At 46.5% G+C, this 27478-nt stretch overlaps 1 protein-coding gene across 1 annotated transcript in view; it reads right to left on the reverse strand.

Moving 5' to 3' along the window:
• The window catches only part of LOC139281601 (transmembrane channel-like protein 5), a 192972-nt gene that overhangs the window by 85977 nt on the left and 79517 nt on the right, over window positions 1–27478 (reverse strand). Inside the window, exons 8-10 of the mRNA XM_070901751.1 lie at window positions 12565–12716; window positions 10166–10310; window positions 8265–8420 (exon numbers count right to left, since the gene is read on the reverse strand). Of these exons, the coding sequence (XP_070757852.1) occupies window positions 8265–8420; window positions 10166–10310; window positions 12565–12716 (453 nt within the window). The remainder of the gene's footprint in view (window positions 1–8264; window positions 8421–10165; window positions 10311–12564; window positions 12717–27478) is intronic.

The following is a 27478-nucleotide window of genomic DNA, read 5'->3' on the forward strand; positions in this document are numbered from 1 at the left end:
GAGTGAGGAGGACAGAAAAAATCTGCAAAAGGACATAGACAGGCTAAGTGAATGGGCAAAAATTTGGCAGATGGAGTATAATGTCGGGAAGTGTGAGGTCATGCACTTTGCAGAAAAACATCAAAGAGCAGGTTATTATTTAAATGGAGAAAGATTGCAAAGTGCTGCAGTACAGTGGGACCTGGGGGTACTTGTGCATGAATCACAAAAGGATAGTATGTAGGTACAGCAAGTGATCAGGAAGGCCAATGGAATCTTGGCCTTTATTGCAAAGGGGATGGAGTATAAAAGCAGGGAAGTCTTGCTGCAGGTATAAAAGGTATTGGTGAGGCCACACCTGGAATACTGCGTGCAGTTTTGGTTTCCATACTTACAAAAGGATATACTTGCTTTGGAGGCAGTTCAGAGAAGGTTCACTCGGTTGATTCCGGAAATGAGGCGGTTGACCTATGAGGAAAGGTTGAGGAGGTTGGGCTTCTACTCATTGGAATTCAAAAGATTGAGAAGTGATCTTATCGAATGTATAAGATTATGAGGGGGCTTGACAGGGTGGATGCAGAGAGAATGTTTCCATGTTGGGGGAGACTAGAACTAGGGACATAATCTTAGAATAAGAGGCCGCCCATTTAAAACTGAGATGAGGAGAAATTTATTTTCTCAGAGGGTTGTAAATCTGTGGAATTCATTGCCTTAGGGAGCTGTGGCAGCTGGGACATTGAATAAATTTAAGACAGAGATAGACAGTTTCTTAACCGATAAGGGAATAAGGGGTTATGGGGAGTGAGCAGGGAAATGGACCTGTGTCCATGATCAGATGAGCCAAGATCGAATAAAATGGTGGAGCAGGCTCGAGGGGCCGTATGGCCTACTCCTGCTCCTATTTCGTATGTTCTTATAAACCTATGAATGCTTGATCTCAATGTTTCAAGAACCTTAATGATTTTGAGGAACAGGTAAAACATCTAATTGTAAATAAAACCTTTCCTTCAACAGGTTGCCTTGGTCATGGACTATCACGGAGTCAGAACAACAGTCTCAGCGGCTTCTACTTCTTCACCAACTGCATCATGGCATCTTACTTTTGAAAGTACCTGTACCAGCAGAGCAACTCCCACTTGGGAGAATGTAGCTGGTGAGAGTTTTCACCAGATGAGACACTGAACACTAGTGAGAATGTGGAATTTGGAGTGAGAGAGATAGAATTTGGCTTTACTACCAAGAAATAAATACTAGATTGTTATAATTTGAACATAACCAAAAAATGCTACAGGTGTGTAATCAGTAGAGTCCATCACATCTACTTCTAGTTCTGCTTCTCTCTCTCTCTCTCTCTCTCTCACATACATACACACACACAGACTCTTTGGGAGTCGCTCTGACTTTGGGTGATAGTGTAAAACAGGTGATAATTGATTTAGCCATCCATTATACATCTCCCGGTTTTTATTTCCATTGAATTCTTCCTCCTAGAAATTCAAGTTACAAACAAAAATAGCAGATCATTTTTTTATATGGTTTGAATCATTTGATTGGTTTGTTTCGCCTTTCTTTTATTGGTAGCTTCTCCCAATTGGTTATTCCTAAGTCCTCAGTAGTTTCCCATTGCTAGTTTTCTAGCCACTTTCCTCAATTTGGATTTGTAGTTTCCTACCTCTTCAGTTCTGACTTGCTGCCATTTTGGTCTGCATCAAACATTGCGGAAGCATGATGACAAAGTGTGATAGTTATAGGAAGTGCTACACAACAGGAAGTACATGCAAGCTAATATGTCTCTACTTATCTGTAGAATAACTCCACGAGGCGTAGTGCTGTGCTTGAGCTGCTGTGACCTTAGTCTCTTTATTGTAACTCAGAATGCCTGCACAGCATGGGAGGCCTGCTTATATACAGTGCTCCCAAGGGATGTTGGGATCCCTTGGGACTCCAACAGATGCGCTCTCTGGTGGCGGTAGAATGCTGGTTACAAGGTGTTGCATACAAAACACAAGCTAAGACTTTAATAAATATGAGTCAATATCCCATGAGTTCTGCACGAGGAGTGAAAACCAAGTATAGTTGTACAGTCTTCAGGTGAAGTGGGTTAATGGGTGTGGGATAATTGGACCAAGGAACACATTCGCTTCCCTTTTTAAAGTCATGCATTCTGTCCTTATTTTCATATATTTGCTTATATTCATTATTTATAGTTAAATAGCAAAATTTGCAAAGCAAGGGAAGTAGTGCTGGAGTGCAGTGGGAGAAATTAGTCCTCATTGCACCTGTTTTCCGGGTGGGAAATGGGGGCAAAAGGGACCAATATTGGGATTAAACAGGTGCCTGAAATACATCTGACCCCATATCGGATCAGGTGATATTCAGGTGTCCTGGCCGGGTTTTCCAGACCTTGGGAAATCCGGCAGCTGAAGGAAGGTGAGGACTGCTGGATGGAACAGGCAAGTGGCTTGTGAGCCAGGAGGACTTTCCCACGGCCCACCAAGCTACCTTGTTAACCTCCCCAGCGATCGGAGCTTCCCCGCCATCATCTGATGCTCGCTACAGTCCACAATCTCCTCCACGGCCCTCCCCTACAGCTTGCGATCTCCTCTCCAGCCCAACCCCTTCACGTCCCCCACAGCCTGCAATGTCTTCTCCGCCCCCACCCCACCCCTCCATGTCTCCCATGGCCTGCAATCTCCTCTCTGCTGCGCCTCCCCTTGTCCCCCATGGCCTGCGATCTCCTCTCTGCCCCCACCCCCCCCCCCCATGTCCCCCATGGCCTGCAATCTCCTCTCCGCCACGCCCCCCCCCTTGTCCCCAATGGCCTGCGATCTCTTCTCTGCCCCCACCCCACTCCCCCTTGTCCCCCAAAGCCTGCGACTTCCTCTCTGCCCCCCCACCTCCATGTTCCCCAGAGCCTGCAATCTCCTCAATGACCCCCCAACAGTCTCCTTCATGGGCCCTCTCAATCTTCTCACAATCTCCCCGATCTTTCTGGGCCCCCCACATCGATATGCCCCCACCAACCGATGATCTCTCCCTCCTGGCTGGCTGCAGCTGGGAAACAATTCCAAAATTTGTAATCGGGTTCTGCTGTTAAACTTGGGAGGACTTGAGAGAAACCCATTGTTGCGTATGGAGAAAGAGTCAGATTGAACACTGAGCTCAAAGTAAAGTGTGACCGTAGTCTTTTATTGCAGGTCTCCAGAGTGCCGCTCCAACCTGTGAAGCCTCTTTAAATACCTGTGCTCCCAAGGGTTTATGGGATCCCTTGGGACTCCAGGGGATGAGCCCTCTGGTGGCTGTACAGAGTAAATACAAGTATACATATATAACAACACTCCCCCCCCCCAAAATCAATAGTGTAACTATTTACAATGTGAGTCGATCTGGGGCCCTTCTTGCCCTGATTGATCGTCTCGGTGTGAATGCTGGTATTGTTGAATCATTTGTTAGGCCCTCGCTGGGCTGCTGTGCAGCTGGCCTTGCTGGGCTGCCTGGTGTGTTGGGCCTTGCTGGGCTGTTGGGCTGCTGTGGATGATGGGTTCTGCTTCGTGGTCAACCGTGGTGTCGGTTGCCACTGGTGTGTATGTTGGGGGATCAAAAAAGATAGGGTCCAAGGTGGGTTGCTCAGGATAGTCCGTGAATCTGAGTTTGATTTGGTCCAAGAGTTTCCGGTGAATGAGTCCATTTGAAAGTTTGACCCGAAACACCCTGCTCCCCTCTTTGGCCACGACAGTGCCGGGAAGCCACTTGGGACCTTGTCCATAATTCAATATAAATACAGGATCATTGATTTCAATCTCGCGTGACACATTTGCGCTGTCATGGTATGCACTTTGTTGAAGCCGCCTGCTCTCTACCTGTTCATCTAGATCAGGTGAACTAACGAGAGCCTTGTCTTAAGTGCTCTTTTCATGAGCAGTTCAGCTAACGCTTCTTTCTCAATCATGCTGTAGGCTCTCTCAGCCTTAGATGCATAATCAACCGGTTGCACTTTCCCGAAATCATAACTTTGTTGCAATACACACCCGACGCCATATGACGATGCATCACATGCGAGTACCAAACGCTTACATGGGTCATACAACACCAGCAATTTGTTTGAGCATTACAATTTTCTCGTTTTTACGAAGGCATTTTCTTGGCATTTGCCCCATACCCATTCATCCCCTTTTCGCAGTAAGACATGCAGTGGTTCTAACAGTGTGCTGAGACCCGGTAAGAAGTTACCAAAGTAGTTCAGGAGTCCCAGAAACGACCACAGCTCTGTCACGTTCTGTGGTCTTGGTACGTTCTTGATTGCCTCCGTCATCGCGCTGGTGGGCCTGATGCCCTCCGCCGCAATCCTCCTTCCTAGGAACTCCACTCTAGGGCCAGGAAAATGCATTTCGAGCATTTTAACCTGAGCCCCATGTGGTTGAGTCGACTAAGAACCTCCTCCAGGTTCTGCAGATGCTCGACTGTGTTCCGATCTGTGACCAAGATGTCGTCCTGGAAGACCACAATGTGTTGGACTGACTTCAGTGAGCTTTCTATGTTTCCCTGGAATATTGCCGCCGCTGATCGGATTCCAAATGGGCATCTGTTATAAACAAAAAGACCTTTGTGCGTGTTGATGCAGGTGAGGGCCTTCGATAATTCCTCCAGTTCCTGTGTCATGTAGGCTGAAGTCAGATCCAGCTTCGTGAACGTCTTACCTCCCGCCAGCGTTACAAAGAGGTTGTCGGCCTTTGGTAGTGGGTATTGGTCCTGCAGGGGGAAACGATTGATAGTTACTTTCTAATCACCACAGATTCTGAAGGTGCCATCTCCCTTGAGGACTGGGACGATAGGACTGGCCCACTCGTTGAACTCGATTGGGGAAACGATGCCCTCTCTTTGCAGCCGGTCTAGCTCAATCTCTACCCTTTCTCTCATCATGTACGGTACTGCTCTCGCCTGGTGATGGATGGGTCGCACCCCTGGAATTAGGTGGATCTGCACTTTTCCTTGGAATTTCCCGATGCCTGGTTCGAACAGCGAAGGTAATTTGTTTAAGACCTGGGCACACGAAGTGTCGTCAGCGGGCGATAGCGCTCGGACGTCGTCCCAGTTCCAGTGTATCTTTCCTAGCCAGTTCCTGCCGAGCAGCGTGGGACCATCGCCCGGTACCACCCAGAGTGGTAGCTTGTGCACCGCTCCATCATAGGAGACCTTTACGGTAGCACTGCTGATTACAGGAATCAGTTCTTTCGTGTAACTTCTTAGTTTTGTGCGAACTGGAGTGAAGACTGACATTGAGGCCTTGTTGCACCACAACCTTTCAAAAGTCTTTTTGCCCATGGTGGACTGGCTCGCACCCGTGTCCAGCTCCATTGACACCGGGACTCCATTTAGTTTAACATTCAGCATTATCGGGGGACAATTCGTGATGAATGTGTGCACCCCATATACTGCCTCTTCTATCTGAGGCTCTGGTTCATCGTGATCCTCCGTGGATCTGTCCTCCTCTGCAACATGGTGGTTTACACGTTTAACAGGCTTAGCAGCTCGCCTGCACACTCGTTGGAGGTGTCCCACTGTTCCACAGCCCTTGCAAACGTACTCTTTGTATCGGTATGAATGGAAACGATGATCATCCCCGCAGCGCCAACAAGGTGTTAATGGCCTTGCATTCATCACCCTTGATGGTGGACTCAGACATCTGAGGACGTGCAGCTGCAGGTATGTGTGACCTGCCCTGTACGTTCCGATTCGAAAACAACATCATTTTGTTCACAGTACTTGTAGCAGCACTTGTGTGCTGAGAGATTTGCTTCGTATTGTCACTGGTGGCACTTACTCAAGGTTGGGGTCTCTACAGTCAAAAGTTTGCGAAGAATGGTTTCGTGGCCAATGCCAAGTGCAAAAAAGTCTCTGAGCATGTGCTCCAAAGGTCCTTCAAATTCGCAATTTCCTCAAGGCGCCTTAGCTCGGCGACATAACTCGCCACTTCCTGGCCTTCAGACCTTTTGTAGGTGTAGAACCGGTACCTTGCCATCAGAATGGTTTCCTTCGGGTTCAAATTCTCCCAGACCAGTGTGCACAAATCGTCGTACGATTTATCTGTGGGTTTCGCTGCAGTGAGCAGATTCTTCATGAGGCCATACGTTGGTGCACCACAGTTGGTGAGGAGGATCGCCCTTCGTTTGGCAGCATTCTCTTCCCCATCTAGCTCGTTGGCCACGAAGTATTGGTCGAGTCGCTCCACAAAAGTTTCCCAATCATCTCTCTCCAAGAATTTCCCCAGGATGCCCACTGTTCTCTGCATCTTTGGGTTCGCTATCTATAATCTCGTCGCCAGGTGTTGCGTATGGAGAAAGAGTCAGACTGAACACTATGAGCTCAAAGTAAAGTGTGACCATAGTTTTTTATTGGAGGTCTCCAGAGTGCCTCTCCAACCTGTGAAGCCTCCTTAAATACCTGTGCTCCCAAGGGATTATGGGATCCCTTGGGACTCCAGGGGATGAACCCTCTGGTGGCTGTACAGAGTAAATACAAGTACACATATATAACACCCGTGCGCTGGGTTTCCCGACCACTAAATTGCCCCTGCCCTCCCCCATGTTCCCTCGCCGCCTCCCCATAAATAATCGGGCCATTGGGTCACCACTGGTGGATGATATAATTACAGTTTGACAAGTTTAGACATAGGTAGTTTCTCTTATAAATGTTGTCATAGGAATTTTTAATAGAATGCTTGCTGGTGTATGACTTTTATTCCTGCAAATTGGATAAGGCCCGAAAACGGGCGTGGGTATTGCGACTCATACCTCACATTCATTGACGCCATGATCTGCCTATTCTGCATACTAACGGCGCACATTCCCGATGCCAATGCACTCACCAAAATGGCATCTGGCGTGGCCCGCATCACAAGTGTGCGCACACTGCTTGAGCGCCATTTTGGATACAAAATGGCACCTGTAGCGCCAAAAAAACAGAGCTGAATTTCTAGCCCTTAATAAAATATAGATAGAGATTAAATATATACTGCTTCATCAGTTATACTGACATAAACATATATGAAATGGCTTTGCAGGACTTGTGAAAATAAAATTAGAATAATCATTCATGATTTTTTTAAACTTAGTTTTCACTAAGTTCTAGTACCAGTAACAACAAAGAGCTACATTTCTCAACATTTGTTGAAAAATGAGCTCTATAAGCTTATCTGTCTAACTAATAGTTCTGGGCTACTCCCGTTGGGAAATGAATGCTCGGTGAAGAGATTATTTTAATAAATTAAGAGTAGCCCTCAACAGTGGGCATCAGTGAACACCATCATCTTTTTGCACACTTTTGATTACATTATTCTGTTTTGTTTGATCTGGATTTCTTGCAAAAATGTATTCCTAGATGCTTTACTCTCTCTGGTGCACAAATAAATGGAAATGAGCTGCCTCGAAACTTAAAACAATCTATTCAATTAATGTTGTAACCTTTGAAGGAGTCCTGGTAACTGCAATAGTGCAGTAACACACTTATGTTTGGGAGACCAGTATTTGAATCATGATCTTGACCAATCGGGCTTCCTCTAAGGGGTTGGGTTTTGCTTGTCCTGGGTGGACTTTTAAGGGGGAGTAGAGTAAACATGGAAAGGGATCCTTTCCCATACCAGTTATGTATTTACGTTCTGTTGAGTTTATTGAAGAAAGGGACTGTCTATCTTGGAGATGTCCAGGAGCCTGCCCATCCCGTAACTGTTGATTGGAGAAGATATTTTGGATGTGAGGAGAGGTAGGAGAATGAAAAGCGGTGGGAAGTTCTTTTGTTTATATAATAAACCATAGCCATGAAAACCTGTGGGTTGTAAACCTGGCAGTTATGATGGGATCCAGCGCGATCAGCCCATTTTCCAGTGGGTTTTGCTGGACTCCAGCTGGTTATGACGCATCGATTAGAACCCCCCCATTTGGGGCCCACATGTTCATACATAGAGGAAATTGACCGTATCAGTGCGTGTACAAGTTATTATTCCAATCTCATGGTTTAAATTACCTTGGAACGCACTCATCAGTTTATTTATTGGCTGAGATTAGATTACTGCTGCAATCATTCATGCTGTTTTTTTATATTATATGATTATTGAACGCTTTTATTTTTTAGATGCTGAAACACACTTTTTTGACAGCTTTGGCACTGGATTAACTTTGAGCTACCCGATGTGTGGCCTCTCAGGCAATCAGCTTACTTTGGTGAAATGTACAGAAATGTATTACCCTTCATACAGTAGATCAACAAGTGTAAAATTTATAAATCCATACCTCAAAATTGGAAATAGAATAGGAATAAATTCCAAAACAGCAACCAAATGTTGTTCCTAATGAAACAATCCAACCCAACAGATGAACTAAAAATCGCACGATTCGCTGTTTTGTTGATAGTTGCCGCTTGAAGTGCAGTTTGTCTGATAGCATTTCCTGTAAATATGAATATTTAACTGTAATTTTAATCTGGAAGTTTTCATTTGCTTTTAAATTCCATCATATTTACACACAAATGAATTTAATTTCAGTAAAAAAACATTGCTCCATTTGTATGCACTATTTCCCTTGACATTCATCTTTAATTATTTAGTGAAGAGAGTTCAAAGGATTGGTTGAATAGATTTGCAGCATCTCTTATTCCATACCTGGTTTGATCCTGGACTTACTCATTTAAGCACACTGCCACAAAAACAAGAAACTACTAACTCTTCCATGTTGACAGAGCTTGAAGGTTAAATATGTCCCGACATCATCATCATAGGCAGTCCCTCGGAATCGAGGAAGACTTGCTTCCACTCCTGAAGTGAGTTCTTTGGTGGCTGAACAGTCCAATACGAGAGCCACAGTCTCTGTCACAGGTGGGACAGATAGTCGTTGAGGGAAGGGGTGAGTGGGACTGGTTTGCTGCACGCTCTTTCCGCTGCCTGCGCTTGATTTCTGCATGCTCTCAGCATTGAAACTCGAGGTGCTCAGCACCCTCCTGGATACACTTTCTCCACTTAGGGCGGGCTTTGGCCAGGGACACCAAGGTGTCAGTGGGGACGTTGCACTTTATTAGGGAGGCTTTGAGAGTGTCCTTGTAACATTTCCACTGCCCACCTTTAGCTCGTTTGCCATGAAGGAGCTCTGCATAGAGCACTTGCTTTGGGAGTCCGCTGGGCAGGCCAACTATGTGGCCTGCCCAGCGGAGCTGATCGAGTGTGGTCAGTGCTTCAATGCTGGGGATGTTAGCCTGGACGAGGACGCTGATGTTGGTGCGCCTGTCCTCCCAGGGGATTTGTAGGATCCTGCGGAGACATCGTTGGTGATATTTCTCCAGCGACTTGAGGTGTCTACTGTACATGGTCCATGTCTCTGAGCCATTGAGGAGGGCGGGTCCCGACAACAGTAGTGCACAACGTCAGCCTCTACTCATTGAGGATCGAACACACGACGCAGTCTATTCAGAGAGGAAATGAAAGTGCTGCTTAGTGGCTTGCCTGTTGGTTTTCCTCCAACTCTGTAGGGAAATGACTAGCTTTCATTTGGGAGCATGACAAAGGTTACGAACTTCTGGGCTAAATCTTTATGGTACAATGTCCTTTGCTTCCTTTTTTTCTCTGTTTTCTTCAGTCTTTTTTTTTTTGCTGTCTTTTTCTCTGTACTGGTTTGCAATGGACAATTTTGACACAGGGAGATCACTCCAGAAATAATCTTCCTTTGGCAGAATTACTTATCCATACTGCTGAAACAGAAGAAACTTTTAGGGAAACCAGTCTGACAGGCCGAACCAATCAGGATTGATCAGGACTTCTCAAATTCAGGAGTGTTTTTTGGACTAGTCCAAAATAAATGGTGGGCTGAATTTGGAATTCATATAAGTGTGTAGCACTTTAAATTATGCTGCTTTTATTATCTTTCTCTCGGGTCGATCAAACTATTAGGTTCACAGGGGATGCATTACTAGCACCAAATTTGAACCACCACAACAGAGTCGATACATGTCGTTAAAGTTTTTATTGACATTTTGGAGCTGAACTATAGTTTTAAAAAAAAGGATGTAATTTCCTGCTTTTTGTAAATACATTATAACACATTCTTAATAGATTAAAATTAATTACCATGCCATAAGGAAGTTATTATTACACCAGATTAGGAATTAATAATTTGTGTAGATCTGTGTGTAAGACACCACATACCTTTAACTGTGTGCCCAGGCTCCTCTTCTTCAGCTGTATTGTTATTTCATTGGTTATGTTGAAGTCCCATGAACACAGGAGCCTGGCTGCATCACCAGACATAATACCAATTGCAATAAAGTTTTCATTGAACGTCTTTGCCATGCTGCAGTAGAAAAATGATTAAACATACAGTGCGCTAAACCGTTATTAACTGTCCTCATAAAGTCAGATTTAATAAAGCTCATTTTCTCTATTTCATCTTTATTGGACTGCTTTGTCCTTGTTAAGCTGGCATTGGAACATTTTTCCACTGTATAACGCAGAATCAGCATCAAAATGGATGTCTTCTACTGGTGGAACAGGGCGAGGGACCCAAAGGGAGCAGTTCATTTGAAGGGGACAGAACAGAGGAGCTCGAAACATCAATAAATCTGATCTTGAGGCACTTGTGGATGAAATACAGCAAAGGGGAGGAAGACTGTTAGGTGGCCATGGGAGAAAACTGCAGAACAATGTGGGGAGGGCTGGCAGAGGCACTGAGTGTCACCTCTCTTATCCTTAGAACTGCAGACCAGTGCATGGAAATGTTTAATGACTTGATGAGGGAAGGCAAGGTAATAGACAGGGCACTCTCCCTTCTCATTCTTGGGCACCAATATACTATTACCCCTCGAATAAAACTTCTTGCTGAAGTCTTCATTCTCACTGCACTGTGGGTTCAATATGTTAATGACTCTATGGACTAGATTTTCGGTTTTCGGCAAAAACAGTAGTTTTACGCCAAAATTACTGTTTTCGCTGCGCTACCATTTTTAGGCCGAACTTGCGGGCTTTACGTCTCTGTAAAGGAGGCGTTGCACGACGATTCACGGTGCAAACCACGAGTTTCAGCAACTTTAGTCTGGGGCCAGGAACGCTGCGAGAGAGGCCTTGGGAGGGGGGGGGGGAGGGGAAAAATAATAAAATTCCATAAAACATTCACAAAACCCTTATCTATTAAATCACTGAAAAAAAGTTAAAACTTTAACTTACCTTTTTTGTGACTTTTCATACTTACCGCTGCTGGCAGGGCTGCACCGACAGGTTAGACCTGTCGATATTCTGGGCGCGGCTTACGGGTCGGGAGAGTGCCAAAAGTACAACGCAAACGCAATCTGCATCATTGCACGTCGGCACACCTCTCCCCGGCGGTACTTGGAAGTGCCGCTGCAAACAGGTACCCGAGGATCCCGCCGACTGGGTTTTCGTCGCGGAGAGTCAAATCGCGGTGAAAACCTGGTCGCAAACGTGCCGAAAATCCGATCCTATATCTTGGATTATGTATTGGCACCTACTGTGACAAGGAGGACTTGCATACAAGCTTCAACAACCCTTCCTCCATTTGAACAGGATGGTACCACTAGATCCGTCACATTAGCTGTCTGATGCCATCTGGGAGACAACCCTCAAATGCTATCCTTCTTCGAATACACTCAATTTTGTTTCAGGAGAAACTTGGATAACATGTTCGTTGAGGGCGGGTGACCGGAGGGGGCATAGATCTGTTAGGGAGGGGCCCCCTGCATTAGCCATGAGAGATTGGTAGGACAGCGTGCAGGGCACAGAAAGCTACCACTATGCAGAAAACTGGCTCAAGATCATATTGTGAGCCCCTCCAGATCTATAGAGGCAGCGAAAACATCTCAAGACTACTCAACACATAAACAGTTTCATTCCACCAGTTGCAAATGATCTTACTTCCTATATTCACAGTGCGCGCCCCTATACACTTGCCATCCAGCAAGATAGCATTCTCAAGCCTTCATTCAAGCAGAAGTTATTTAGTAAGTGGCTACTTGAATGGAAGTCCTCAGACCCTTTAGAGACTGCAGCACAGAAAACAATCCTTATAACATCCTCCTACAGCCCAGGGAATTGAGAGAGTTTCCAGTGAAGACCAGTAAAGTATTTTTAAAGCTCCTGCATGCAATGTGAAGAAGAGAGACGCTTATTCAAAATAATTAATTCACTACAGAGATTTTAATTGAAAGCAATGCTATATTATGAGAGAAAGTCATGGTGATAACGAATTGGATTGAAGTCGTATTTTTCTTGCCATAGTGCCCTGCTCTGACAACACTTCCCATGCACAGAATTACATAATTACAGTGCAAAGTTTGTGTGTAAAAATAATTCAGTACTTAATAAGCTAACTGGCAACTAACATTCCAGGTAATTTTGAACTATCGAGTCAGTAAACTTGGTTATAAAAGATGCGGGGTATATTTTCCTCTATATGCTAATACTGGCATGCGTATACATTGTATAAAAATTGCTTCATGGTCATAGCAACTTTGTTTGCTAACATAAGCAAATAAAAGTAAATAATCCCCGTTATGCATAATGGTTTATGAACTGAAAGGATTATGTCCAATTACCTGTAAACCAGACTCAGAAAGCAAATCATCATGTAGATTCCAATTGTGAGGAAGTAAGCAAGCTGCATATTATATGCTTCTGCACCAGGACTTGTGCGAATGCTAGTATTGGTATAAAATCCATAGTAAAAAACAGTCTCTGAAAAATAACCCTGCAAGAAAAAGGAGATATTAAGATTGGCACAATCACTAACAATGATATCATAGAATCAAATAAAATACAGGACTATAGGAAACAGTGCTTATAACATCCTCCCACAGCTCAGGAGGTCCTCACTCTAAAGACCAATAAAGCCTTTTTAAAGCTGCTGCATGACAAGATCGATTCTTGTGGAAAATTATGGATAGTGCCTAATTTACTGCAGGGATTTTACTTGAAATCAAGGTTACATTGCAAAAAAAAAGAGTCATTGGGGCAGGTATTGTGGGTGAAGATGACTGGGTTGAATGAAAGTCTGTTTTTCAAGCCAAATTGCTCTTTGCTCTGTCGGGCCTCTGCCAATGCGGTCTTCAATTGAAGTAATCGCCACCCTCCCTCACACTCACCCTCACCTTCCCCGTGCCCTTTCCCCTCTCTTTTACAGTCTTCCGGTTCAAATACTCACCCGATTCCCTTTTAAATTATGTTAAAGGTCCTGCCTCAATAACAACTTAGAATAAAACATTGTGTGACCCAATAAGCCTCTGTTAAAAAAAATATTTGAACTTTTGCCTTCATTCTTTTACCAGTGGAAGCACTTTTGTTTTTAACTATTTGTCCTCTTGGAGCCCTTCATAATTTTGAAAAATCCCTCCTACACATTTTCTGATCCAGTGGAAAAAATCCCCTTTTTTCAAGCCTTTCTTCATAATTATAACTTCTCATTCCTGCTTTCATTCGATCGAAACTTCGCTATAAGCTTTCTATGGGCTGGATTTTCGGCTTTGCTCATTTCGGGGCGGTAATGGTGGTGGGCAGTAAAGTTTGCGCCTGGAAACAATTTGCGCCTCAGTCAGCAAAAGTGGGCATCTGGGCCTTGAGTGTGGGGCAGAGCACTAAGGGAGGCGTTGCACACCTCTCTTAGGGTGCTAGGCCGGCTGAGCATGTGAAAATTCTGAGCTAAAGAGCCGGCCTGGGAGCGTTCAGAGAGGCCTGGGGAGTAAAAAACCCACCAAAAACATTCCCAATACCTAGCCCACACCACCACAACATAAATCGTAAAAAAAAGTAAAAGATAAAACAATCACACTTACCTGAGGTGGACATTATTTACCTCACTGCAGCCGGTATAGGTCGGATCGCCAGTTTCCATAGGCGGTCCCAGCAGGGCGCGCTATGCCACACTATGGGTTGGGCGAGACTCAAAAATCGAGCTGGTGTCGCAACCAGTTGCACACCGGCTCACCTCTTCCGGGCAGTAATGCCCCGTGCCCTGCCAAGACCGGCCCTGAAACCCCCGGTGAGGCGCTGGAAGCTGGCCGTTCACCCAGAAGAGCTCACCGCCGCCATTACCGCCCCTCCGGGGCGAAAGCAGAGGCTAACAGGACCGGAAAATCCAGCCGCTGCCTTTAATATACTTCCCATGAGTGACAATAGGTGCATGAGTACTTTAACTGTGCCCCAACCCAAGTCTTGTACAAGTTAACACTACTTTTTGCTTTTATATTCAATGTCAATGTAAAAAAAAAATGGAATCACATTAACTTTATTAAGGTCTTTCTGCATACACACAAGTTTAAAAATCTACAGCCGAGAAATTGGACAAGGCCCGAAAACAGGCGATGCACAATTAGCCGGCCCCTGCTGAATCTGCTAAATTTCGTGCTGCCTGCTAATTTAAATGGTAGTAGCGTGCGACCCAGTGCTGAACACACTGTTGAGTGGCTGCACGTTCAGCCAGGGGCACAAGTTCGTGCGAGGCTAGCACCACTTTAAGCTAACCCGCACTACTTAAAGCCAGCCTGCACCTCTTAAAAGGGAAGCTATATTCTGGCTGGAGCAGGTGCTCGAAGTGGCTGGGGAAAACATTCTGAGCAGGAAGAACACTGACTAATAGCGCAACAGGGCAGAGAGTTCTCGTACACAGCACAGGAGGCCTTGCTGCAGGAGGTGGACAGGAGGAGAGAGGTCCTCTACCTACAGAGGGCCAAGTGGCCCTCCAGACAAACTGTGAGAAGGCAATGGGAGCAGATCGCCATCACGGTCAATGCCAGCAGCGTAGCCCTGAGGACGTGGATGCAGTTACACAAGAAATTTAATGCCCTCACGCAAGTTGACAACGTCAGTGAATTCATCTTCATATGCCATATCCTTACAACTGAACTACTAGGCTCAAACACTGCTCAATTCACCACCCTACCAACACAACTCATACCTCATTCGTAGCTTCACCTCACCCTCACACACTTTGCACTGCTATAAGCCACACACCCACATCTCACAGCTTGCACACACTGCCAGCTATTCAACCATAGCAGCCACATCACCCAAACACATTGCACCACACTCACTGACACACGTTCCTCTCTCGTGCCGGACAAGGTGGCTGATAACCAGAAGCAGCAGTGGCTACCTACAGGGAGGCACGCGCACCTGCATGATCTAACCCCCAGGGAGGAGACGGTGCTGGAGATTATTGGAGCAGTCCGTGGCCAGGGGTGGGGCTGAAACAATTGAAAATGCCAGTATCCTCATACCTAATCATCCTTCTCACACTCCACTTCCCCCTCATCCCACAATCTTTTCTGATTTACAAGCTGCAGATGATGTAACCTTTCCCCCCGCCTTTACCGCAACCCTATCCTTGTGCTTTTCTCCTTTCAGATAGCCAAAGCCAAGAACTGCAACCTGGCTAGTCAGTGGTGGAGGAGCAAGTACTGGAAGAGGAAGAAGTCAGTGATGCTGAAAACACAGCACGGTTACTTGATTTCACACTCGCAGCCACCAGCTCAGAGACTGAGCATACTTTAGAGGAAGTTCGACGCGGGATCTGCATCTAACTTGGGCACGAGTGGCCTGCAGCCAGGGCAGGGGCAAGGGTAGTGCAGGTGCCAGCTCCCTGGAGGGTGAGGTTGCACATGACTTTTGTTGCACAGGACTCGTATGAGGACTTTGGATTACAGAATAAGACACAATGAAATGTTTGGTGCCTTGGCAGGCCTGCCAGAAATGTTAAGGAGCAGGGAGAGATCTGGCACCGACCTTGAAGAGGACTTTGCACAGAGCTTGAAGCCCATCCTTTCCAGCATGCATGTGATGGCCAACTCCATTAGCGCACTTTTAGACCCAACCACGATGGCCGATGTTTCAGCTTCCATTGCAGCACAAGCAGAAGCCACTCAACGTCTGGGTGCTGCAGTGGAAGCTCAGCTTGCTGCCATGCAAGCTTAGACTGCTGCCATCATGGCTGCGGTTACCAGTGTTGAAAGGGGCTTGCATGGGTGTTACAGCAGTCCAGCAATCTGTCCTCCAACAGATTACTAGGATTGCTGGGTCACCGTCCCGGGGGAGTGGCAGTGGCTCCGTGGAGCACAAACCTGCTGTCCTCTCTCAAGATGGCAGCATTTGTCCATTCACCACTGCCACTCAGCTAGTTCCCTTACTGTTGCTCGTCAGCCAGCCAGCCCAGACTGCTGTAGCCCATGCCGAGGTGGTGCAGTCTAAAGGCTGGCCTTCTTGGCCAGAGGTGCTCAAGGTTGACCTGAAAGGCCATCTGCAGTCTCCCCCACTGAAAGTCAGCAGCCTTCCACCAGCCCCATGCTGCAGCCACTGGGGTAGCACTGCATAGGACAGGCAAAGGCACACGGAAGACACGAAGGGAATGCACAAGGTTGATCAGCTCACCTTGGTCTGTAATATTGGATGGTTTGATGTATAAATTTGGTTTGAAATGTTTGTTTTGTGCTGGCTTTTATTGTAGCATTGTGGCCAAGAGGATGCTGTGATGGTCAGTAACAGAAACAAGGCAAGGTTTGGGATCATTGGCAAATGGGGAATTGGGGTTGCATTCACCGGTACCGCAATCAGATTAGTCAATCACGGACAGCCCGAGCAGAAAGGGGCTTGTGTTAATTGCTTCCTCCCTTCTTCCACCTCCTCCTCAGCACTTTACCATATACCTGATGGCAAGAAGTGTGCCCTCATGATAGCGAAGTTGTGCAGCGAGCAGGATGAAGCAGACCACGATTGTCTGGTCTGAGCAGAAACCATGAAGTAACCTGCCACATCACTCCCTGGAGACTTCAGCAACTTCAAATAAGATAACAAACTACTTAACACGTACAAACTCACCAGGAGCCAGTATAAATCAATCAGCAACTAACCTGAAAGCAGTTGATGATCCTTTTACACAGCCCTGGTGGGGGGTCCTTCCTGCTTGCGTGTTTAAGAGTTAGCTGGAGCATTGAGGTCGAAGATGGCAGTGCTGGGGTAAAATAAGCATTACTCGCTGACTGACATCACGATCTGCCTACTCTGCTTGCTTCTGGCACACATGCGAACGATCTTACTAAAATGGATTCTAGTGCGGTCTACAGCAGAAGTGTGCACGTTCAGTGGATGCTATTTTGGGCCCAAAATGGCACCCGTAGCATCGAAAGTCCGGGTACTACGGAACCAAATTTTGTGGCCGACATATCTGCACCTCTAGATCTCTCTATTCCTTTAATTTTAAGAATCTTGCCAATTAGAGTATATTTTATTTCGCTGTTCTTTTCCCAAAATGTACAACTTCACATTTCTATGGATTGAACTGCATTTGCCACCTATCTGCCCACTCTGCTAACTTGTCTATGTTCTCCTGCATTCTTCCTGTTTGGTAGCCTCATCAGAATTTGATGTAATTCCTCTTATGCCTATGTCCATATTATTTACAGAAAAGGTCCCACCATAGATCCCTGAGGCACACTACGACCCACATCCCGCCAATTCGAAAAACAATCAATCAATCTCCCCATATCTTTGTTCTGTAGCCATCTTTCTATTAATATAATTTAAATGGAATGAAAAATAGATGGGTTCTGTAACAGCTGGGTGATGGTCAGATTATCGCCAATGTGGTGAAGACAAAAATTTACTCCCAAATGCCTTAATTTTAATTACAAGTTTCCTATGTGACACCTCATCAAAAGGCTGTTGAAAATCTAGGTATATATAACATCCACTACATTTTTTTAATCTACACTCGGAGTTCCACAAAATATCCAAAAGAAGCATGAATTGGCCTTTACAAATTAATTTTGACTCGTTTTAATTAGCCCATTCTTATCCAAGCGTTCACTAATTTCATCCTTGATTATGCACTCTTAGCAGAGGTAAAGCCAACTGGCCTATAATTTCTTGGTTTATTATTTTACCCTTTCTTGAATAGGGGTGCAATAGTTGTCACCCTCCAGTCCTATGGTATGCCTCCTACTTTGGAAATTATAGTTAGTGCCACCACATTCTCTTCCCATCTCCTATAATATTCTGGGATGCATGCCATCTGGACCTGATGAATTTTTGACTTTTAAAAAAATTATACAGTTTCCTTTTGAATATTTATCTCCAGTACTGCAGTAACAATTCTTCCACATCCTCCTCAGGCACTTCTACATTTCATTTTCATCTTCTTATGTAAAAGGTTAGGCAAAATACTTTTTAGCACCCGCTGACTGGAATTTGAAACATGCAACATTATTGTACTTTTAAATGGATGTTCTTTTAACCCTTAGGCTGGCAGTCGTGGAACTGTACCCCAACATAGAGACAGTGCCTTAAGGAAAGGACAGGAGAAAATGGGAAGGGAGACTTTTATGTATTTAACCCTTTGTAAACTGTATCACATCTGACCACCAGAGGGCCCACCTGCTGGAGTATATAAGCAGGCCACCCACAAGGTACCTGCACTCTGGAACCTAAATAAAGGAGTTAAGGTCACACTTGCTCATTGCACACAGTACTCAGTCTCACCATGTATTATGAGTGTAACAATTGGCGACGAGGTAATGAACAACCGTGTGAAAATGCAAAGAACAGTCAGCATCCTGGAGAAGTTCTTAGAAGGGATGATTGGGAGGCCTTCGTGGAGAGACTCAACCAATACTTTGTGGCCAACAAGCTTGAAGGGGAACGCCACCAAGGGCGATTCTCCTAACTGTCTGCGGGGCAACAACCTATGGCCTCATGAAGAATCTCCTGGCCCCGGCAAAACCAACAGAGAAATCCTACGAAGAATTGTGTACGGGAGCACCTAAATCCTAAGGAAAGCGTTTTGATGGCGAGTATCAGTTCTACACGTGTCAATGATCGGAGGGCCAGGAAGTGGCGAGCTATGTCGCCGAACTAAGGCGCCTTTGCAGGACATTGTGAGTTTGAGGGATTCCTAGAACAAATGCTCAGTGACTTTTTTGTACTGGGCATCGGACATGAGACAATCCTTCGCAAACTGTTGACTGTAGAAACTCCGAATACGAGTAAAGCCATAACGATAGCCAGGCATTTATGTCCACCAGCGACAACACCAAACAGATTTCGCTGAACAAATAAGTTTCGGCCAGTACTGTACATAAAGTAACGTCGGTCTCGAGCAGAAATGTACATGGCAGAACGTACACGCTGGCCCGACCACAATTGACCCAGAGTCCGCCATCATCTGTTAATGTTAGGCAATTAACACCCTGTTGGCGCTGCGGAGGCGATCATTGGCTCCATCAAGGCTGCTTTAAGCACTATGCGTTCAATAGTTGCAGAACAATGGGACACCACCAACGAATGTGCAGGCGTGCTGCAAACCCTGCAAACCACCACGTTGCAGAGGAAGATCGATCCACAGTGAATCAGACTGCATTGGAAACTCATACTGAGGAGGCAGAAGTGTACGGGGTACACACGTTCACGACGAAATGGCCACCAATAATGTTGAAAGTTGAACTGAATGACATTCCAGTATCTATGGAGCTGGACATGGGGGCAAGTCAGTCCATAATGAATAAAAAGGCCTTCGACAGGCTGTGGGGAAAGAAGACACACAGGCCCAAGCTCAGCCCCATTCGCACCAAACTAAGGGCTTACACCAAGGAACTAGTCCCTGTAATTGGCAGGGCTGAAGTCAAAGTCTCCTATGATGGAGCAGTACATGAACTCCCGCTGTGGATTGTGCCAGGGGATGGCCTCACATTGTTTTGCAGAAGCTGGCTGGGGAAAATCCGCTGGAACTGGGACGACATCCGAGCGCTTTCGTCCGTCGACGACACCTCATGTACCCAGGTTCTAAGCAAATTCCCATCGTTATTCAAGCCAGGCATTGGAAGCTTCTCGGGGGCGAAAGTGCAAATCCATTTGGTTCCCGGTATTCGACACATTCGCCACAAGACTCGGTCGGTACCATACATGTTGCGTGAAAAAGTGGAAATCGAGCTGGACAGGCTGCAACATCATCGCGCCGGTGGAATTCAACGACTGGGCCAGTCTGATTGTCCCGGTACTCAAGGAGGACGGTACAGTTAGAATTTGCGGGGACTATATAAAGCAACGATTAACCGTTTTTCGCTGCAGGGCTAGTACCCGCTACCCAAGGCAGACAACCTATTCGCGACCCTGGCTGGAGGGAAGACATTCACCAAGCTGGACCTGACCTCGGTCTACATGACGCAGTAGCTGGAGGAGTTTTCGAAAGGGCTGACCTACATCAAACGCACAAAGGTCTGTTTAATGACAGCCCGTGCCCGTTCAGGATTGGGTCGGCCGCAGCGATCTTCCAGCAGAACATGGAGAGCCTGCTAAAGTCTGTTCCTTGCACCGTTGTCTTCCAGGACGACATATTGGTTACAGTTTGGGACACCATTGAGCACTTGAAGAATCTGGAGGAGGTTCTTAGTCGGTTGGATCGCGTGGGACTCAGTTTGAAACACTTGAAGTGTGTTTTCCTGGCACAGGACGTCGAATTCTTAGGAAGGAGAATCGCAGAAGACGGCATCAGACCCACCGACGCCAAGACAGAGGCCATCAAGAACACGCCACTACCACAGAACGTGACGGAGCTGCGGTAGTTACTGGGACTCCTTAACTATTTTGGTAATTTCCTACTTGGGTTAAGCACCCTGCTAGAACCCCTACATGCGCTACTGCCCAAGGGAGACGACTGGGTATGGGGGAATTCAAAAGAGGCTGCCTTTAAGAAAGCCATAAAGCTACTTCTTTGTTTACCTTCGTCGGCGAGAGGTGCGATGAGAGGCGTCGGGAGTTCGTTGGTGAGGCCTATAAAAGGCACAGCAGGGAGTCCGGGGCCCAGCGTCGGCGAGAGGTGCGTGGAGAGGCATCGGGAGTTCGTTGGTGAGGCCTATAAAAGGCACAGCAGGGAGTCCGGGGCCCAGCATCGGCGAGAGGTGCATGGAGAGGCGTCGGGAGTTAGTTGGTGAGGCGTACTTGTGCAGCTACAGGGAGAAGGCAAAAAAGTAGAAAGAAACAAAAAGGTGACGTCACAGCCAAGGGGGTAAGTGATTGGCTGGTGATTTGGTGAGTAGTTTTTCTTTTTTCTCTTCTATAACAGTGAGTAAACTTTAGCATTGTTGTTGCTTATCTAAGGGTTAAGTCATGGCAGGACAGCTCGGTCACGTGTTATGCTCCTCCTGTACCATGTGGGAACTCAGGGACGACACCAGTGTTCCTGACGACTACGTGTGCGGGAAGTGTATCCGCCACCAGCTCCTGACGGACCGCGTTGCGGAGTTGGAGCTGAGGGTGGATTCACTCTGGAGCATCCACGATGCTGAGAATGATGTGAGTAGCACGTGTAGCGAGTTGGTCGTACCGCAGGGAAAGGGTCCACAGCCAGATAGGGAATGGAAGACCAGCAGGAAGAGCAGTGCAAGGAAGGTAGTGCAGGGGTCCCCTGTGGTCATCCCCCTGCAAAACAGATACACTGCTTTGGGTACTGTTGTGGGGGGGATGACTCATCAGGGGAGGGCAGCAGTAGCCAAGTTCATGGCACCGTGGCTGGCTCTGTTGCACAGGAGGGCATGAAAAAGAGTGGGAGAGCGATAGTGATAGGGGATTCAATTGTAAGGGGAATAGATAGGCGTTTCTGCGGCCGCAACCGAGACTCCAGGATGGTATGTTGCCTCCCTGGTGCAAGGGTCAAGGATGTCTTGGAGCGGGTGCAGGACATTCTAAAAAGGGAGGGAGAACAGCCAGTTGTCGTGGTGCACATTGGTACCAACGACATAGGTAAAAAAAGGGATGAGGTCCTACGAGACGAATTTAAGGAGCTAGGAGCTAAATTAAAAAGTAGAACCTCAAAAGTAGTAATCTCGGGATTGCTACCAGTGCCACGTGCTAGTCAGAGTAGGAATCACAGGATAGCACAGATGAATACGTGGCTTGAGCAGTGGTGCAGCAGGGAGGGATTCAAATTCGTGGGGCATTGGAACCGGTTCTGAGGGAGGTGGGACCAGTACAAACCGGACGGTCTGCACTTGGGCAGGACTGGAACCAATGTCCTAGGGGGAGTGTTTGCTAGTGCTGTTGGGGAGGAGTTAAACTAATATGGCAGGGGGATGGGAACCAATGCAGGGAGACAGAGGGAAACAAAAAGGAGACAAAAGCAAAAGACAGAAAGGAGATGAGGAAAAGTGGAGGGCAGAGAAACCCAAGGCAAAGAACAAAAAGGGCCACTGTACAGCAAAATTCTAAAAGGACAAAGGGTGTTAAAAAAACAAGCTTGAAGGCTTTGTGTCTTAATGCAAGGAGTATCTGTAATAAGGTGGATGAATTCACTGTGCAAATAGATGTTAACAAATATGATGTGATTAGGATTACAGAGACGTGGCTCCAGGATGATCAGGGCTGGGAACTCAACATCCAGGGGTATTCAACATTCAGGAAGGATAGAATAAAAGGAAAAGGAGGTGGGGTAGCATTGCTGGTTAAGGAGGAGATTAATGCAATAGTTAGGAAGGACATTAGCTTGGATGATGTGGAATCTATATGGGTAGAGCTGCAGAACACCAAAGGGCAAAAAACATTAGTGGGAGTTGTGTACAGACCTCCAAACAGCAGTAGTGATGTTGGGGAGGGCATCAAACAGGAAATTAGGGGTGCATGCAATAAAGGTGCAGCAGTTATAATGGGTGATTTTAAGATGCACATAGATTGGGCTAACCAAACTGGAAGCAATACGGTGGAGGAGGATTTCCTGGAGTGCATAAGGGATGGTTTTCTGGACCAATATGTCGAGGAACCAACTAGGGGGGAGGCCATCTTGGACTGGGTGTTGTGTAATGAGAGAGGATTAATTAGCAATCTCATTGTGCGAGGCCCCTTGGGGAAGAGTGACCATAATATGGTGGAATTCTGCATTAGAATGGAGAATGAAACAGTTAATTCAGAGACCATGGTCCAGAACTTAAAAGAAGGCTAACTTTGAAGGTATGAGGCGTGAATTGGCTAGGATAGATTGGCGAATGATACTTAAGGGGTTGGCTGTGGATGGGTAATGGCAAACATTTAGAGACCGCATGGATGAACTACAACAATTGTACATCCCTGTCTGGCGTAAAAATAAAAAAGGGAAGGTGGCTCAACCGTGGCTATCAAGGGAAATCAGGCCAAGGAAGTGGCATACAAATTGGCCAGAAATAGCAGCGAACCCGGGGACTGGGAGAAATTTAGAACTCAGCAGAGGAGAACAAAGGGTTTGATTAGGGCAGGGAAAATGGAGTACGAGAAGAAGCTTGCAGGAAACATTAAGACGGATTGCAAAAGTTTCTATAGATATGTAAAGAGAAAAAGGTTAGTAAAGACAAACGTAGGTCCCCTGCAGTCAGAATCAGGGGAAGTCATAATGGGGAACAAAGAAATGGCGGACCAATTGAACAAGTACTTTGGTTTGGTATTCACTAAGGAGGACACAAACAACCTTCCGGATATAAAAGGGGTCGGAGGGTCTAGTAAGGAGGAGGAACTGAGGGAAATCCTTATTAGTCGGGAAATTGTGTTGGGGAAATTGATAGGATTGAAGGCCGATAAATCCCCAGGGCCTGATGGACTGCATCCCAGAGTACTTAAGGAGGTGGCCTTGGAAATCGCGGATGCATTGACAGTCATTTTCCAACATTCCATTGACTCTGGATCAGTTCCTATCGAGTGGAGGGTAGCCAATGTAACCCCACTTTTTAAAAAAGGAGGGTGAGAGAAAACAGGGAATTATAGACCGGTCAGCCTGACATCGGTAGTGGGTAAAATGATGGAATCAATTATTAAGGATGTCATAGCAGTGCATTTGGAAAGAGGTGACATGATAGGTCCAAGTCAGCATGGATTTGTGAAAGGGAAATCATGCTTGACAAATCTTCTGGAATTTTTTGAGGATGTTTCCAGTAGAGTGGACAAGGGAGAACCAGTTGATGTGGTATATTTGGACTTTCAGAAGGCTTTCGACAAGGTCCCACACAAGAGATTAATGTGCAAAGTTAAAGCACATGGGATTGGGGGTAGTGTGCTGACATGGATTGAGAACTGGTTGTCAGACAGGAAGCAAAGAGTAGGAGTAAATGGGGACTTTTCAGAATGGCAGGCAGTGACTAGTGGGGTACCGCAAGGTTCTGTGCTGGGGCCCCAGCTGTTTACACTGTACATTAATGATTTAGACGAGGGGATTAAATGTAGTATCTCCAAATTTGCGGATGACACTCAGTTGGGTGGCAGTGTGAGCTGCGAGGAGGATGCTATGAGGCTGCAGAGTGACTTGGATAGGTTAGGTGAGTGGGCAAATGCATGACAGATGAAATATAATGTGGATAAATGTGAGGTTATCCACTTTGGTGGTAAAAACAGAGAGACAGACAATTATCTGAATGGTGACAGATTAGGAAAAGGGAAGGTGCAACGAGACCTGGGTGTCATGGTACATCAGTCATTGAAGGTTAGCATGCAGGTACAGCAGGCGGTTAAGAAAGCAAATGGCATGTTGGCCTTCATAGCCAGGGGATTTGAGTACAGGGGCAGGGAGGTGTTGCTACAGTTGTACAGGGCCTTGGTGAGGCCACACCTGGAGTATTGTGCACAGTTTTGGTCTCCTAACCTGAGGAAGGACATTCTTGCTATTGAGGGAGTGCAGCGAAGGTTCACCAGACTGATTCCCGGGATGGCGGGACTGACCTATCAAGAAAGACTGGATCAACTGGGCTTGTATTCACTGGAGTTCAGAAGAATGAGAGGGGACCTCATAGAAACGTTTAAAATTCTGATGGGTTTAGACAGGTTAGATGCAGGAAGAATGTTCCCAATGTTGGGGAAGTCCAGAACTAGGGGACACAGTCTAAGGATAAGGGGTAAGCCATTTAGGACCGAGATGAGGAGAAACATCTTCACCCAGAGAGTGGTGAACCTGTGGAATTCTCTACCACAGAAAGTTGTTGAGGCCAATTCACTAAATATATTGAAAAAGGAGTTAGATGAATTTCTTACTACTAGGGGGATCAAGGGGTATGGCTAGAATGCAGGAATGGGGTACTGAAGTTGCATGTTCAGCCATGAACTCATTGAATGGCGGTGCAGGCTAGAAGGGCCGAATGGCCTACTCCTGCACCTATTTTCTATGTTTCTATGTTTCTATTGTGTTCTAATAAACTGCTTGTCCTGTATAACCCATGTAAATGATTAGTGTTCGCTTGCGATGCGTCGTCATACGGGGTCGGGTGTGTGTTACAACAGGCTAATGAATCGCAGATTTTGCAACCGGTTGCGTATGCATCCAGGAGTTTGTCCAAAGCCGAAAGGGCCTACAGCATGGTTGAAAAAGAGGCTTTGGCGCACGTTTACGGGGTAAAAAAAATGCACCAGTACTTATTTGGCCTTAAGTTCGAGCTTGAAACTGACCACAAGCTGCTCATATCGCTATTCTCGGAGAGCAAAAGGATTAATACCAATGCCTCCGCCCGCATCCAAAGATGGGCGCTCACGCTGTCGGCAAACAACTATATAATCTGCCACAGACCAGGCACAGAGAACTGCGCAGATGCTCTCAGTCGGCTACCATTGCCCACCGGGGTGGAAATGGCACAGCCAGCGGACTTGCTCATGTTCATGGAGGCATTTGAGAACGAGAAGTTCCCCATTACGGCCCGCCAGGTCAGGACTTGGACCAGACAGGATCCTTTACTGTCCTTGGTAAAAAACTGTGTCCTCCATGGGAGCTGGTCCAGTGTCCCAGTGGAGATGCAGGAAGCAATTAAGCCATTCCACAGACGCAAAGACAAGTTGTCCCTGCAGGCGGACTGTCTTTTGTGGGGCAATCGCGTAGTCTTGCCCAACAAAGGCAGACAGACATTTATTTGTGAACTGCACAACACCCATCCAGGCAGCGTAATGATGAAAGCCATAGCCAAGTCTCACGTATGGTGGCCTAGCATTGACTCAGATTTAGTCATGCATGCGCCAGTGCAACACTTGCTCTCAGTTGAGCAATGCACTCAGAGAGGCACCGCTAAGTTTGTGGTCATGGCCATCCAAACCGTGGTCGAGGATCAATGTAGACTATGCGAGCCCAACCCAAGCCAAAATGTTTTTGGTTGTCATGGACGCTTACTCAAAATGGATTGAATGTGCAATAATGTCTATAAGCACATCCATGGCCACCATTGAAAGCCTACGAGCCATGTTTGCCATGCACGGCTTGCCTGATGTCCTAGTCAGCGACAATGGGCCGTACTTCACCAGTGCGGAATTCAAGGAATTCAACGGGATCAGCAACAGGATCAAACATGTCATATCTGCCCCGTTCAAGCCCGCATCCAACGGCCAGGCGGAACGGGCAGTTCAGACCATCAAGCAAAGCTTGAAACGTGTGTCAGAAGGCTCCCTGCAGACCTGGTTGTCCCGAGTGCTGCTCAGCTACCGCACCAGACCCCACTCACTCACCGGGATTCCCCCAGCTGAGCTGCTCATGAAAAGGGCGCTTAAAACAAGGCTCTCTTCTCTTGTCCACCCTGATCTCCATGATCACGTGGAGGACAAGCGGTATGAACAGAGTGTGTACCATGATCGCGCAAATTTGTCACGCGATATTGAGATCAATGATCCTGTGTTTGTGCTCAATTATGGACGTGGTCCCAAATGGCTCGCTGGCATGGTCACAGCCAAAGAGGGGAGTAGGGTGTTTCAGGTCAAACTGACCAATGGATAAATGCACAGAAAACATTTGGACTAATCAAATTGAGGTTCACCAATAGCTACGAACAACCTGAAGAGGACACCACCAACTTTGACCTTCCAACACACACACACACGTGGCAACTGACATCAGAGTTGACCACGAAACCGAATTCAGCATCCCCAGCAGCCCGGCAAGGCTGGCTACCCAACAGCTCAATGAGGAACTAACCAACCTACCCACACCAACATTTGTACCGAGACGATCGACAAGGGAGCGCAAAGCCCCAGATCGTCTCACCTTGTAAATAAGTGTACTGTTGACTTCACAGGGGAGTGATGTTATGTATTTAACCCTTTGTAACCTGCATCACACCTGACCACCAGAAGGCCCACCTGTTGGAGTCCCAAGGGATCCCAGCATCCCTTGGGAGCACAGTATATAAGCAGGCCACCCACGAGCTACCTGCTCTCTGGAACCTAAATAAAGGAGCTAAGGTCACACTTGCTCATTGCACACAGTACTCAGTCTCACCATTTATTATGAGTGTAACAGAGACAAGAAAATTGGTGGAATATTTTTCACTTTTTTAACCCAATCCAACCCATCGTAGCTTTTTCTTGACCTTTTTTCCTCAGAAGAACTGTTGAATATTTTTCTGCACCAGTGTCGGCACCACAACTTCAATTTAACAGCAACTGAGGGGAAGGCCCAACCTGTGAAATTCCCGGCAGCTGATCCGAGGCAGGAGCTATCGGCTCCCCAAGGTAAGTCGCTCTTTTAGCACTCCTTGTGGGTCAGGAAGA

Source organism: Pristiophorus japonicus, chromosome 15 (genome assembly GCF_044704955.1).
Source record: "Pristiophorus japonicus isolate sPriJap1 chromosome 15, sPriJap1.hap1, whole genome shotgun sequence".
Taxonomy (NCBI): domain Eukaryota; kingdom Metazoa; phylum Chordata; class Chondrichthyes; family Pristiophoridae; genus Pristiophorus; species Pristiophorus japonicus.